The sequence below is a fragment of the Cercospora kikuchii genome (genome assembly GCF_019650295.1).
Source record: "Cercospora kikuchii DNA, contig_00001, whole genome shotgun sequence".
Classification (NCBI taxonomy): Eukaryota; Fungi; Ascomycota; class Dothideomycetes; order Mycosphaerellales; family Mycosphaerellaceae; genus Cercospora; species Cercospora kikuchii.
This window is the reverse complement of record NW_025408582.1, coordinates 3,631,460-3,646,176: the sequence shown is the minus strand read 5'-3', so window position 1 is coordinate 3,646,176 and position 14,717 is coordinate 3,631,460. Positions and strand designations below refer to the sequence as shown.

At 52.0% G+C, this 14,717-nt stretch overlaps 8 protein-coding genes across 8 annotated transcripts; 6 read left to right on the top strand and 2 right to left on the bottom strand.

The window, feature by feature from the left end:
• Positions 1 to 1,398: 1,398 nt before the first annotated feature.
• On the bottom strand, positions 1,399 to 2,284 carry CKM354_000140700 (uncharacterized protein; the record flags this gene model as incomplete). Its single annotated transcript, XM_044796532.1, has 3 exons — positions 1,399 to 1,744; positions 1,818 to 2,149; positions 2,204 to 2,284. 3 exons carry the CDS (start codon positions 2,282 to 2,284, stop codon positions 1,399 to 1,401), a joined length of 759 nt encoding a protein of 252 aa, XP_044652467.1.
• Positions 2,285 to 3,235: 951 nt separating this feature from the next.
• On the top strand, positions 3,236 to 3,715 carry CKM354_000140600 (uncharacterized protein; the record flags this gene model as incomplete). The annotated part of the gene is made up of 1 exon (XM_044796531.1): positions 3,236 to 3,715. The coding sequence occupies one exon, from the start codon at positions 3,236 to 3,238 to the stop codon at positions 3,713 to 3,715; it is 480 nt and encodes a 159-aa protein (XP_044652466.1).
• Positions 3,716 to 3,979: 264 nt separating this feature from the next.
• CKM354_000140500 (uncharacterized protein) lies at positions 3,980 to 6,088 on the top strand (the record flags this gene model as incomplete). The annotated part of the gene is made up of 2 exons (XM_044796530.1): positions 3,980 to 5,988; positions 6,049 to 6,088. 2 exons carry the CDS (start codon positions 3,980 to 3,982, stop codon positions 6,086 to 6,088), a joined length of 2,049 nt encoding a protein of 682 aa, XP_044652465.1.
• Positions 6,089 to 6,980: 892 nt separating this feature from the next.
• On the top strand, positions 6,981 to 8,080 carry CKM354_000140400 (uncharacterized protein; the record flags this gene model as incomplete). The annotated part of the gene is made up of 2 exons (XM_044796529.1): positions 6,981 to 7,139; positions 7,208 to 8,080. The coding sequence occupies 2 exons, from the start codon at positions 6,981 to 6,983 to the stop codon at positions 8,078 to 8,080; spliced, it is 1,032 nt and encodes a 343-aa protein (XP_044652464.1).
• Positions 8,081 to 8,651: 571 nt separating this feature from the next.
• Positions 8,652 to 9,560, top strand: CKM354_000140300 (uncharacterized protein; the record flags this gene model as incomplete). The annotated part of the gene is made up of 1 exon (XM_044796528.1): positions 8,652 to 9,560. The coding sequence occupies one exon, from the start codon at positions 8,652 to 8,654 to the stop codon at positions 9,558 to 9,560; it is 909 nt and encodes a 302-aa protein (XP_044652463.1).
• Positions 9,561 to 10,189: 629 nt separating this feature from the next.
• Positions 10,190 to 11,197, top strand: CKM354_000140200 (uncharacterized protein; the record flags this gene model as incomplete). Its single annotated transcript, XM_044796527.1, has 4 exons — positions 10,190 to 10,298; positions 10,355 to 10,562; positions 10,623 to 10,839; positions 10,895 to 11,197. 4 exons carry the CDS (start codon positions 10,190 to 10,192, stop codon positions 11,195 to 11,197), a joined length of 837 nt encoding a protein of 278 aa, XP_044652462.1.
• Positions 11,198 to 11,837: 640 nt separating this feature from the next.
• CKM354_000140100 (uncharacterized protein) lies at positions 11,838 to 12,596 on the top strand (the record flags this gene model as incomplete). The annotated part of the gene is made up of 1 exon (XM_044796526.1): positions 11,838 to 12,596. One exon carries the CDS (start codon positions 11,838 to 11,840, stop codon positions 12,594 to 12,596), a length of 759 nt encoding a protein of 252 aa, XP_044652461.1.
• A 380-nt stretch (positions 12,597 to 12,976) lies between these two features.
• On the bottom strand, positions 12,977 to 13,896 carry CKM354_000140000 (uncharacterized protein; the record flags this gene model as incomplete). Its single annotated transcript, XM_044796525.1, has 3 exons — positions 12,977 to 13,420; positions 13,474 to 13,530; positions 13,591 to 13,896. The coding sequence occupies 3 exons, from the start codon at positions 13,894 to 13,896 to the stop codon at positions 12,977 to 12,979; spliced, it is 807 nt and encodes a 268-aa protein (XP_044652460.1).
• Between the last annotated feature and the right edge of the window lie 821 nt (positions 13,897 to 14,717).

Sequence of the window (14,717 nt, the reverse complement as noted above, 5' to 3'; positions counted from 1 at the left end):
TTGGGCAACGACTGTCGGCTTGCGGTACCACCTCTTGTTTTCCGCTCTGCGAATGGCACTGACCTGTCGACAGATGACCAGCCGCTGGCTTGCAATTGTGATCACAGTTCTTCTCGCTGGAATACTCGGCCTCATATCGCTCAAAGGTCGATCGAACCAGAAAAGCTTACTGCACAAACAGAACTTCGTGTATGACCTCAGCTACGAGGCTCCACCAGTTCCCCCAAAGAAAGACGTCCCACGCGTTCGTGTGCGATGAGGATTGTCCAGAGTCCAGCTTGCATGAAAATCGTGAAAGCAGATATCGCAACGAGCGCAGGCCCAGATCGTCGCATACTGCCGGGAGGGAACACTCACACCAAGCATTGGGTAATACGAAGAAATGGACGATCTCACAGCCATTTGATCCTTTTCCGAATTCTTCGAAATAGCGCCAATGGAGAGCGCCAAATTGTGCTAGCGAATCTGCGACAGGAGCCCACAATTCCATGATTGTGATTGCTACTTGATGGCGAGCACCAAACAGCACGAAGAGCATTAGCGAAAAAGAGAAGTGGACAACATGCATCGAACTTGACGGGTGGGCCACAAAGTACCGGCTCTTGATGAAGCGAGGTCGGTATTTGATGAGGAAGAAGAGGAAGCTTCACTCAAATCGTGTCGTTGGCGACAGGTGGTCTTGGCACATATTGGCATTATGATGTTCAGTCGCGAACACGATCAAGTTATGTCCAGATCCCTTCTTGAAATTGCATAAGCATGCACCCGACCGACTGGCAGGTATTCGATCCAAAGTTGGCAAGACTGCTGCATGTAAGCAGCGTTCTTCGTAGTACGTCAAGTACGCTCAGAGTGATGGACCGATCGACGGCTCGACAGTCTAGAACTTCTGAAGCCTGGGCTGGAGCATCGAATGCTTAATCGTCACTGACAACCAACCCCTGACTACGAGATTGGCAAGGAAACACTTGTAGCATCTTGCGTACCATTCTCAAGCTTCAGCGCGTTCCCAACCACGAATACAAGGATTCACAGATGAGAGAAGTAGGCGTTGTTCGGCGCTTGTCATCGAAGCTTGATTTGGTCAACTGAACAGCGGCATCCTTGAAACGACACTCGGGGCGGGGAAGCACTTGCAAAAGCGAGCTCGTAAAGAGGCTGTGAGAGCAGTGTAGAAGGATCGTTCTGTGATTGTTTCCTCGGACAGTGGCGAAGTGCCCGAACATAGAATCAAAATGGCATGAAAATTATTATTATATCGACATTCGTAAATCTCATCTGACTTCGTGACCGAACTTTTTGCGACAGATCTTTTCACATCGCGACCGACGCACAGCTTCTCGTAATGACTTCGTTTCTCATCGATCCGACGAATCACGCCGCTTCCATTCCTTCATCTCAAGCAGCACATTCCAACTTGCCATCCTTACCAACCTTGCAATTAACACCTCCGTTGGGGTTGTTATTCTGGTTGCCACCAGTCGTACGCGAGGCCGAAAACTTCCCCAAAGGCGTGTCGACAGAAGCAGACTCCGTGCCGCCAAGGAGTGGGCAAGGATAGGGATTTCCTCGAAGATCACGGCAGTCGTCTTGAGGATATGGTCGGTAGCGTCCGTTGCATGGGACATAATTTCCATTCCAGTCTTGACAGTATTGTGGTCGAGGCTGATTGCATGGATACTGCCTGCCGAAGTCGTCGAAGCATTGTCGTGGCGGGTAATAATAGCCAAAGTATTGCTGGATCCTGTGTGAAAGAAGCAGTGTCAGTTTTTAGGCACTTCAATGAAGAATTGTAGAAGATGGGGTGTTTTACGCACCAGTCCTCGTATCTGCAGAAATACCACTGTAAGGTCCAGGTATCCTGGCAGACATGTTGAGAGTAATAGCTATCCGGACCACATGAAGAGTAGCCGCGATAGTTGTCGTAGCACCACGCGTTGGTGGCATCTAGTTTCTGAGCGTCTTGCTGCTGCTGAGCGCTGAGCTGTCCTTGCTGTGCTTTGGCATTTTGCTGCTCCTGAGTTCCGGCGGACTGGGCTTGCTGCTGCTTGCTTTGCACCTGCTGAGGAGCAGCAGCCTGATCCGACTTCTGAGTATTCTGCTGGACCGTCTGAGCAGCCTGTGCTTGGTCGTCACGAGTGATCAGACCCTGTATGTTGTCAGTCTTCAAATAAGAAAAATTGTTCGGTCGAAGTGGGCATACTTCTGAGCCAATAGGGGCTGGGAATGCAGTGACACCCGTGGCGATGGCAGCCAAAATTGCAGCGAATGTAGTAACCTTCATTTTGATTGGGTAACACGTGCTGACTTTGAACGAAGTCTGAATATAACGAGCCTGAATGGGGTTGGACAAGAGAAGCTGCTGATCGAGGCTGGTGATACAGAGTCTGACAGCAAGCGTAGCAGATACTTATAGCGACAACCTCATGGCCCACCGCATTCGAATCGCTTTGAGCCCTACTAATCACTTGGTGTACATGCCAGTGCCCATCGCATCGAAGTGCCGGCCGCAAATCGCCCACCAATGCTCTGGTGGCGGCTTCTGTATTGTGGTTGCAGTGCATACCATGAAAGCTGATGTACAGGGCAGCGCTGACCATACATACCTGGTTGCTGCAGTCGCTACTGGCTGGAGAATGACCAGTGTCGGCCAAAGAGGAAAGTAGAAGAATTCTTCGCCTCAGAACCATCTTCGTACCCTCTTAGGGTTGTGAGTATCGTGCCTAATTTAGAAACACCGACGGAACCTGGCATGATCTTCATCTAGAGTTTGGGAAAGGGCAGGGAAGGTGGACTGACTGTGCTAAAAATCGATACTTGACTCGAGCAGGCCCTCCCCAACCATACGTGAAGCTTCGGCCGCCGAAGACATCCTCTGCATCGCAAGCTTTGCCAGCACATCGTACTGGCCACCAACGAACTGTAGTTGCGACTTATGAAAGTTGTGAAGCGATGTGATCAGGCCGATGCGCCACAGACATACTCGATGAATGACGTTTGGCAGAAATCTAGATCCCAATACGGCGTGAAGTGCGAAAAAGCTTCGAGCAAGCTGGGTAGCTTCCGCCCATATCCGGTGTATCTATTCCTTCTGTGCGTGGTGTGTACTGGCACAAAGGTAACGCCTCGTATGACAGGTGATACGCTGCTGACGAGGGCCTGCCACAGAGGATTGCGAGCAACTTTTGAGAGGCCGGCCAATTGACGGGACCTCTGTCCAGCGACCGTGCTCAAAATGTCACCAAGCAAGTTATTCGGCCACAAGCGGATCGATTCCAAAGGGTATTCCAAGATGCAGGCTGCAGGCGGCAAGTCGAAGGCTGAGGAGGAAGCTGAGTCTCGCCGTGGCTCGTGCAACAGCACATATTCCACCCTTTCGGAGAGAGAAGCGGGTCATCTGAAGAGATCGAAGACATCTCAGAGCGAGGCTACGACCAGATCTGGAGCTTCGAGGAAAACGAGCTCTACATCAACTTCTTCATACCGGGATCGACATCCATGGGCATTCCCGTTCGGCCGGAAGAAATCAAGTGCAGCAGAGGGGGACATCTTTGAGACGTCTCAGCAGGCCGCCATCGAAAGAGCCAGGCGCAAGGACGCAAAAGCTGCGAAGAAGCATGAGGAGAAGGAGAAAAAGGCCAAGGAGAGGAAGCAGTGGCCGGAGCACCTAGAATGGTTCTATGGGGCGAACATGCCGGGATACTGGGTGATATAGATAGCGGGCGATGGGATAACAGTCCCAGCATCGGGTGTTTCGTCGAAACTGAAGGCAGAAGACTGGTGCCGTGTCAGGAGGTGTAGTATCGATAAAGCTGTCCGGCTATTTGGGGACTAGAAGGAACGATGTCGCTAGTTTGACGCTAGTGCTTAATGACGCATGTGAAATGATGCCTTCAACCTCGAGATGTTCATTGTCCTCCAATCTCACACACTGTCATTCACTTACACAGAAACGGCCAGCAGCAGCTCGCACTGAGGTATGCTTCGCGTCTTCCGGCCAGTATGCCGGCAATGCGCAAGCAAGACCCTCGCGAGTCCATCTCGTTCCGGAGCAGACCATCAACTCCGACAAAGTAGCACGCGAGCACTTTTCCCACCACGCCACACGCGACCACGATCACTACCGCTCTCCTCTCCCGTGCTTCGACGGAGTCAAGGCCAATTCACGCACGCGAAGCCTCCCTCTCCTGCTGATCTCGGCGCCCCGAAGCAGGCGAAGCAGTATCGCAAGAGCCGCAAATGGCTCCGTCGCCTTATCAGAACCTCTCTCGCAGTCGCCGTAGTGCTTGGGATTGACTCGCAGTTCTACGATGCCTGTCTCACTCGCAGCGTCCGGACGTTCTCCATTGGTCTCCTCATCGCCCTCGACTATAAGCTCAACTTTCGCGCCGACCCATGGATTGGCGATAGCGTTGAGGATTTGCACCACCGGAGTGCGGTGCGAGTTTTCGAGCTGCTTCGTGCCAACGGAGGGCTGTATCTGAAGATCGGACAGGCCATCGCAATGCAGAGTGCTGTGCTGCCTCCGGAGTTTCAGAAAATGTTCGCGAGGATGTTTGATGATGCACCGCAAAATGATTGGAAAGAGGTGGAGAAGGTTATACGAGAGGACTTTGGCAAGAGTGTGGAAGAAGTTTTCGGCGTCAGCTTCACGGGAGAGCCAGGGAAGGGAATTATGGAGAGGACGGCGAGAGCCTCTGCCAGTGTGGCCCAGGTACATTGGGCACGCCTGCCAGATGGACGAGAGGTTGCAGTCAAAGTACAGAAGAAGGAGATTGCCAGACAGGTGGGCTGGGACTTGTGGGCCTTCCGGGTTGTGAGCAGAATCTATTCGTACTGGTTCGATCTGCCCCTGTATCACCTCGTACCATACGTCTGCGACAGACTTTTGGCAGAATGCAACTTTGAGTATGAGGCGGACAACTCTCGGCAAATGCGCAAACTTATCCAAGGCGAACCGCGACTGCGAGATCGTGTCTACATCCCTGATGTCTATCCCGAGTTGACTTCGCGCCGCATCATGACAGCCGAGTGGATTGAGGGGATCCGCCTTTGGGACAAGGAAGGCATCACTGGAAGTTGGCAAGGCGGCTGGCGTCGAGGCTCTCCAGGTGCAGGTGGCAGTCAGCTTCCTCCTGTTCCTCAGACGCTACATCAATCTGTTCCGACCAACAACCCGAATGACGAAAAGCTCAAGCCCACCCGTGACGAGTGGCGAGGTTCAGACAAAAACGGAGGCCTCGGACTCGCCTTGAAACCAGTCATGCAGACGATGGTTGATCTCTTCAGCGCCCAAATGTTCCTCTGGGGCCTTGTTCACTGTGATCCCCACCCTGGCAACATCTTCATTCGCCGGAAGCCCAATGGCAAGCCCGAACTCGTTCTCATCGATCACGGGTTATACATCAAGATGAATCCCAATTTCCGCAAGCAGTATGCCCTCTTCTGGCGATCGCTAATGACCTTTGACGACAAGACCATCAGACGGATTACGAGCGAGGAATGGGGAATCAATGCGCCTGACATCTTCGCAAGCGCCACGCTCATGCGACCTTACGAAGGTGGCGGCAACAAAGTCATGAAAGAACTGCAGTCCATGTCCAAGAAGGAACAGAAGGAGAGGCAATTTGCAATGCAGCAACACATGCGGAAAGGCATCCGAGATATCCTGGCGAACCAGGACAAATTCCCGCAGGAACTCATCTTCATCGGTCGAAATCTGCGTATCGTGCAGGGCAACAATCAGTTCCTCGGAAGCCCAGTCAATCGTATCAAGATCACTGGATACTGGGCGAGTCGTGCCTTGACGGAGGATCGAGATGCGACTATCGGACATCGCTGGGCTGAGTATGGGAGACATTTATTGTTCAATGTCGTCCTACTGAGTACGGATTTGTGGTTCTACTACGCAAAATTCAGGCAGTTCCTGGGACTGGGCAGGGGAATGGACGATGATATTGAGCAGAGTATGAAGAAGATGGCTGAAGGGTGGGTTGAAATTCGCTTCGCGATCAATGAATGATTTGAGCTGTGCTAATGGATTTATAGGATGGGCGTGGAGTTGCAGCATGGAGTATTCGACGGGTGAGGTCTTCCGGGTCTTGCATATATGTTGACGAGATGTACGACGGATACGATGAAGGAGGAGAGGCCAGAGCGAGCAAGCGCCCGATGTATGATTGTTGTCGATGGTTCAGGTTTGAGCATTTCGGGCCAGAGCGTGATCTGATAGATGTACAGATGTAGACGAAGATGGCGGAATACAGACCCAGCTTATTATTCACATCTATCCTTTGCTCTGCAGTCTGTTCGAACATTCCACTTGCGAATGTGCTGAGGTGCACCAAGGCACCAGCGTATCGTATCCGAGCTGGTGGGCTTGGTACTGCCGTACAGAATCGTCATTTCCGGAGAAGTGACAGCGTACCTGTAAGTCTAGACCAGAATCTCATGGTTCCACGCGATTACCGAGATGTTGCCGGACGTCCCAATATTTGATATGTCTTGCTTCGAAGTCCAGCTTCCCAGACCAGCATCCGCGACTGTGAACTCGATATCGTTCGCAGGAGGCGATGAGCGCAAAGATGAAAGGCAAGCCAAGAAACCTTTCAACACCGTATGCCAAGCAGCTCCGTCCACTCGAAAATGGCTCTCCGGGAGCTATCGCCGCGCGTTCCGGCTTTTGGGCGAATCAGTGGGCACGAATCTCCTGGCAACAGGCCACGCCGTCTGCACGCCGATCAGCCCGATTCGGGTGCCTGACGATCTTTCCTCGTATTCTAGTCAGTGGGAACTGCTTGCGGTATAGCCGCAGACCACGCGGTCAACTCCTCTTTCTGCTGCGCCAGACCACCTCTCTACGGTAATGTAGTCACGCATTCGTTGTACACAGCATACTCTTGCCATTCACTCGTTTTTACCCACACGCGCATTGCTGCGCAACTACGCTCCTTTTGGTGTTTTGTACAACTGCCCTATGGATGCGACAGATGCCTTCCGTACGGCATTCTGAATCACGGTCGTTTTCGCTGCTATTGCTTTCGCTTTTTGTTCTGTCTTCACTGGTGCATGATGCGCTTGCCGTGGGAGTCACATTTACCACTCCGGCTGCTGGAGCTACTTGGCCTGCAGGGCCGATAGTGAGTGTCTCGAGAGAACTCGGCATTGCGGCGCAATGGGCTGTGCGACTGACTGCGATCCTGAATAGACAGTGAGATGGACCGACGCAGGCGGCTCGCCAGACATGGCCGCCTTGGACACATACGAACTACAATTAATAGTAGGAGGCAACGACCCTCTGAATTCGAAACCCATTGCGACGATTGGAAGTCCCGGCGACAAGGTCTCAACCGGCCAGGTCACAGGTACTATTGATCCGGAAATCGCGCAGTCATTCGAGAATGGGTTCTACTTCCGAATGATCAGCAATACCACAGACGGAAACACGGTCATCAACTACTCCAACCGCTTCACGTTGATCAACATGAAAGGCACAACAGACAGCGCGTATCTGGATGGCGCGAATGCTGCGCGAGGGAGCGGGAACGTCCCAGCCGCGCAGTATAACATCGTTGCGCAGCCTACGAATACTGCGACTGCCAGCTCATCTGCGACTGCGACGACCACCGTGTTACCGACAGCAACCGCAACTGCGACAGAAACGAGCACTTCATCGGACGACGGCCCAGGGCTGGGCATGATGATCGGGATCGGAGTGGGCTCATTTCTGGCACTTGTTGGAGTCGTCAGTCTGTTCGTATGGGCTTTCATGCTATACAGACACAAAAAGAAGCGGAAGGAGCAGCAAAGGATAAAGGACAACAACAATAATCTCGATCGCCCTCGCGGCGTCTCTCAATTCGGCAAGGCAGAACTCCCTGCACGGAACTCTCTCGCGACGCCGCAATCTGCGTATCCGACCGAACTCAGTCCGATCGGGGCCAAATACGAACTGGAAGGCGATGGGAGAGCAGTGGAAGCTGCGCGAGCTTCAATATACGAGTTGGATAGTGGATGGGATGGCTGGGAAGCAATGAGCGGGAGGAAAAGCAAAGCATACGATCCTACGAATGTGGTGTGATAAGACATCACTGGGTAGGATGAATATAATGAATAAACGAATTGCACACACCAGTCCCAAGCACGACTACTTCTGTGCAATGGAAAGCTTCGAGCCCGAGAAGAATACTTCGCCAATCTTCTCCGTTCGGAAGGGAAGCGATGCGTCTTTCAGGGCACAAGTGGCGCATGCGATCCGCGGTCTCGAGACCAGTTTCAGACACATATCGTTCTCTTGTAAAATGGTCGGCCTGTCTGTAAGTCCATTTTCGCAGAGGTAAGTACTCTTCCCGACTCGGCGCAAATCATGGTGAAGCGGACTCACCAAATATCCGACGGGCAGCCGCATCTTGATCGTTCCAGCACAACCAGGGATCATCTTTGTTGCGAACGTCACACCGGGTCACATGTTGCAAGGAATCTCATCAATGATGAAGGTACCACTTTTTAATGCGGACCTCGCATATAAGCATCGTAGGCAACAATAAGTCCGGAGCGTGGCGAGTGAATCCGTCTTGTGTCAATACGGCAGCGAAGTGATATCCCCAAAAGAAACGACCCGACAAGCTAGAGCGACACAGCAATCGTCCAAGATGTCTCAAAAGCCAGGTGCAAAGCTCAGTAGCAATGGCAGCGACTTCACGCCCACCATTCACCACGACACTTACGATTTTATCAACCCAGAACAGTTTGAGCTCGATGGTCGCGCCGTACTCGTCACTGGAGCATCAAAGGGGATCGGCAGAGCCACAGCTCTCAGCTATGCCAAAGCTGGAACCTCATACATTGCGATCGCGGCTCGATCTGGAATGGAAGCGCTGGCGATGGAAATGACAGAGGCAGCAACGAAAGCCGGAAAGAAGACACCCAAAGTCTTGCCTTTGAGTATCGATGTCACCAGCAAGGAGAGCGTGCAGAAAGCTGCGAATGAACTTGAGCAAGCTTTTGGAAGACTGGATGTCCTGATCAATAATGCCGGATATATGGAGAGACTCGCCCCGATCATTGAACAGGATGCGGATAACTGGTGGAAAGTCTGGGAAGTCAACATTAAAGGACCTTACCTCGTTACGCAAGCTCTTCTGCCGTTGATCCTGAAGACACAGGATAGTCCCAAAATTGTCCTGAACGTCGCATCGATCGGAGCACATGTCCTCCTGCCTGGTGGGTCAGGGTACCAGACTGGGAAGCTGGCGTTGCTAAGATTTGGCGAGTTCTTGAACCTCGACTATAAGGATCAGGGCCTTCTGTCGTTTGGTATTCATCCCGGAGGCGTTATGACTGGACTTGCGAGCGGTCTGCCAAAGGATATGCATAACTTGTTGATGGATACACCTGAGCTTGCTGGCGACTCGATTGTTTGGTTGACGTCAGAGAGGAGAGAATGGCTTGCAGGAAGGTATGTGAGCTGTACGTGGGATTTCAATGAACTGTTGCAGAAGAGGGAGAAGATTGAGAAGCAGGATTTGTTGAAAGTGAGGATGGATGTTGGGATGGACTAGGGCTGAGATGTGTTTTGGACGAATTTTCGTTGAACATCGCCGTGCATGACGGTCTTCATCGGGAGGTCATACATCTTGCAAGGATGTATGTGCAGCTCAGCTCAGCTCGTCCCCCGCGTGGAAGCACATGAAACAGATCGTCTTGGCAAAAAGTCTCCATAGCAACGGGCACAAATTCAAGCTACAGCTTGGTGCAGCTCAACAATGAGGCTTGCTTATATGCAGGTCTCGGCTTCCGGGAAATGGTACCGAATCACCTTATGGAAAACGCGACGCCCCAGGCGTACAAGCATGCTGGTCGTAGAGCTTTGGTAGGTTGTGAGAGAGTCAGGAACCTTGGCTGTGGCGTCGCTCTGGGTGCTTTGTGATGCCTTGGCCTGTGTCATTCCTGTAGGTGACCTGACCTGGTTCTTTGTTACACGAATGCGTGCTGTCGTCTGACAACATTCGGGAGCTGAAAGAAAAGAAGTGAATTTGGGAAGGTACATCTCACATCTGCATCTTCACATGGGATTTCGTGTTCGTTGCGAGGAAAGAACTTGGTGATCAGACGGCAAGCTTGAAACGGACCTCAGCTGTTCAACTACACACCACCGGCACAACGTCGAACGCCAGGAAACCAAAGAAAGATGTCTTCAACTCCATCCGCTGTCGGCAACGCGCTCACTGGCATTGCTCCAGACGCGTGGTATTCCATTCAGGCTTTCGCGACGGACTACTACTTTGGCCTCTCCAGCTGTACGTTCTGCTCCCGCGACCACTGTGCATAAGTGATTGATGTCTGGCATATTTAGCTTCACCACCATCTGCAGTACAGCTCAGCGATGTCGAAGACCCAACTTTGTGGCAATTCGTTGCTGCCGGACCCGATGCGAGCCGAGGCGTGTATGCTCTGAGATCGAAGACTTCGGAGGGGAGGTTTTGTCTCTATGATGGGTGTGATGGGCCGGAGCTTTGCGTTGAGCCACCGACTGTGAGAGAATGTGGGAATGACGCGGCGGAGTAAGTTGCCACTGAGTCAAGATTTTCGAGCTGGCGAAAGCGAGTACTCACGATACTCAGATTTCAAGTCTTCAACAGCTCTTCGGACTCCGGCGGCCTTCTTTTCACGACATTCTCATCGAACGGTCGAGCAGCACTATCAGTTGACGCCAATAGTTCTGAAGGCGATGTTGTCAATACCAGCGACATCCTCACCACAAATCAGGACGAGGTCGGATATCTGTGGGCAATTCGGAGTGAGGAGGCAGTCGATACTGGCGCATATCCTGCCACATTTGTGAGGAGCCACGATGCATCCACATGTTGGTACAACTAGCTGACTCCAGTGACAGACGCCGACTTTCGGCACGATTCCAACAGGCTCACCCAATGCGACTGCATCAGGCTCGCCTACCAGCACCGGGCCATCTGCTGTCACCCAGACGACTTTGACGACAGTCACGCCGAGTGCCTCGGGCGATGTCAGCGCTGCTACAGGGTCCTCGAACAGCGCTTCGCAGACGACAGATGCTCAAGGATCCGAGACTTCAGCGCCCGCGCAGCAGACTGGCTCAAGCGCCTCCTATACTAGAGTGTCTCTGAAGGCAGCGCTCCTGGGTGCAACACTCTCTGCGATCTTGGGATTGGTCATGTAGGGAGTCGAGAGGCCTTCACAAGGAACCATGAAAGTGATGATCGGGACGAAGTTTGACGAGCTACGAAATTGCAAGTCATCAGCCACGCATTTGAACCACTGGTTGCGTGACTCAGAATGGGATTGCAAATAATGTATATGAACATAGGGCGGTGGGGTTTGCTGCTGCGCGGTATAGAAAATTTTATATTTTATAGGTCCCGAGTCTCGAGCAAGTGCACCAATTGCGCAAAATACTTACTGCTTGATGAAGCCTTGCGAGCAATAGTTAGTTTTCGATTGTCAGGGGAGATTTCATGTGATAGAGAGACCGTTTTTCATGAGTTCGAGACTGTCGAGCTTGCGATGAGCAAACGTGCGGCCTGCTATGAAGTGAACTTTGACCCAGCGATATTGCCAGCAGCAGAAGCTCTGCGCGTGACAAAAGGTATTCATGAGCAAGAAGTGAGGCATCACATTCACCTCAGAAGGATTTCCACAACTGCAGTTGCCTGTTCTGCCCCGTAGGCTCACTTGCTCCACAGAAATTACGCACCTTTTTTGCTTGGAACTCGTGTCATCCTTTACTGTGAATGAAAACTCTTGGAACACATCAATCTCCACTGCATTGACATTTTGTCGCATCAAAACACACCAGCTTCATGGCCTCCACAAGAAACGTGGCAAAGCGCAAGCGCGCCCCGGTCAATGTCACGCCCAGCAACCCAAAGCGCGCAAAGCCAAGTCCCACAGTTCACATCTACGACTACGCCAACTTTGTCAAGATCGTTGCCGGCCAGGGCGAGCTGCGAAGAACCTTCATACTTCGTGAAGAAGTCATTTGCAAGCGCTCACCGTTCGTCAAGGAAGAGCTCGCCAAAACAACCACCAATTACGATGGAGACAGAGTCATGGAGTTGCCAGATGTAATGGCAGCTCCTTTCTTGGCTTACACGAAGAATCTGCACGAAGAGGACTCCGAACTGCATGTATTGGTGTGTTTCGAGCTCAAACCAGTGGAAAGCATCAACGACCTTGGCCTCAAACTGGTTTCATTGAAATCTGTCTGGCGTATCGGTCAAAAGCTGAGAGATACTGTCTTCATGAACAAGGTTCTTGACAGCATGATCCCCCTCATGGTTGATTGCATCAATGTCAAACAACTTTGCGGGTTTGTGGTAGATGCCGACCTCATGGGCCCCAAACTGCGGAAACTTGCAATCGACATCTTGTCGCGTCGCGTTACGGCTGAGGACATCAAGTGGCTCGTCAGGTTTTATCCTAGCCTGGCGCAAGAAGTGCAGGAGCAGATGGTGGACTTGCGCGACTCTCTTACGAGATGCGCGCCAACTCACCGCGAGTGGCAAGAAAAGTATCATGAGGAATCTCCATCAAACGACTCGAACACAACTGCTGCTTGATCGAAGTGCTCCTATATGGAAAGCTCGTTGATACCAGACAGCAAAATGCTCATGCGCAATGGTGCTCTTTGAGAAGAAGAGTTGCATCGATCTGAGTCAGGGCACCTTCGTCATTAGGGCCACCCTGCGGCCCTGAGCAGCTTCGACAAGAGCAGCATCTCTCTGCGAGGAGCTCGAGCACTTTCAGAAGATCGTTCGTGTATGTATGGCGTTCGAGGCATGTCAAATCGCAAGCCGATCTGATTGATGCGACATGAGCAATTCCACGAACTGCCATTTTTGTGAGGCAATCGGAGCTTCTCAAGCTTGTGAATCCTCTAGTTGGTACCGTTGCTGTCTCCGTAGGGTTTGAACGGAATTCCAGGTCAAGTCCGCTGGTCCTACCAACCAATCATCCTCTGCCCAAAGAACACAGCAGCAGCATTCTTCTGCACGACACTGAATCTCGTTGCTCCGCAGCTCTCGCTTTCGGGATGATTGAAGAGCTGCGCAAGCGCGGTAAATTGTCTTCCGCAAGAACGGCTTAGACAATGGTAGATCTTCTGCTTGTGGGCCGGCGAGCTAAGATGCTGATTCAGGGCGCGTAAAGTGCCAAAGTCACGATGGCAGAGATAGCACTCGAATGCGTAGCCATTCCAGCTCGCGTTACTCGCAACCAACTCGGCGTTCTCTTCTTCGTGCCAAGTCAGCTGCTTGTTGGTGATGGCTCCTCGAGTGTCCCGCTCATTGATGATCTTGTAGATGGTCTCTCGATTCAAGTTACGTGCTGCTGGGCAGGCACCAGTCTCGAGGTGATGTGCCACGCCGCTTGCAGTAGTATGTCCCTGCCAGATATCAGTACAGGAACCAGCAACTCCAACACGAACCGTCCACTTACCCTCTTGCAAAAAGGGCAAGTGATACTGTTCGCCATATGAGCTGCTCCTCGAAGGTGCTAGAAGATGTGAGCCAACAGAGAACGCCCAGCAAGACGATCACACCACAATCTTTATACCTGCTGGAGGTTGTTCTCATTCTGGAAACCCCTCTGGCATTCACGGCAATAGTGCTGACGCCAGTGGTTGTTATTGTCCATATGACGCCGAGCGGCACTAGAAGAATCGAACTGGAGGTTGCACGCTTCGCAGTCATATCTCGGTGCCCAGTGATCGCAATCATTCATATGTTGATTGCAGGCGCGTTGATTGTAGAACTGCTCGTCGCAGGTCTCGCATTCAGCACAGTGATTCACTGCATTCATGTGCTGTGCTGCCGCGTGGACAGAGCCGAACTCGCGAGTGCATGTCGCGCATCCGTACATCTTGTTTGATGGTGTCTGTGCACGAGCTGACAAGTTGTAGAACAGGAAGCAAACGGAGAGTTGGAAGGTAATAGGGGTGGAGGTCGGTTCGGACCGCCAAATCCGAGGAGGTCCGCTGGCAAGGACAAACACCATGGAATAGATTAAGCTCATTACAAGAACTGTTCAAATGCGGTCTATTCATTGAATGCGAATATGGCATGGCTATGGTGTGGATCGTGTATGTGCAGATCGAGCGACGTCCTTGTCCCTTCTCGAACGAGCCTGTGAGTTCGAGCCTGGAGCTGCACGTGGCTACGAATTCCATCAATCGCCGACAATGCGGCGCTCCGCATCGGCTGGCAAGTACGCTCGGACCCAGACGGACAGGACGAAGCAAGATTTACATATTGATGACCTAGGGATTGGACGAAGGATAGGAACTTTTACATTCGTTGCCCAGAAGATAAAGAGAGGGAACCAAACGGCCTCCACACCTCGTTCAGGAGTAAGGCGAGTAGCATGGGGCTAGTCACCGCCGCTGGGCAGTGTGTTGGCTCAGAGGAGCCATCGATACTTCCGCGAAGTCCCCAATGCTATGCAGAATTGCGTTCTACGCCTCAAAGGACCTCAAAAGACCCAGACGGTTGTTGAATGCCGGGGGGCTCATCGATTGAATGCGTTGATCCGAGATCCGCCCACAGTACTGTGCATACTCTGGAAGAGCTCTAGACTCGGTCTTGTCCTTGGAAAACTTGGAACTTCATTCAATTTGTCAAAGATCTCTCGCTCTTCATTTCCAAGCACAATGGATGATGATGTTGTCCTTCGAATGGAAAATC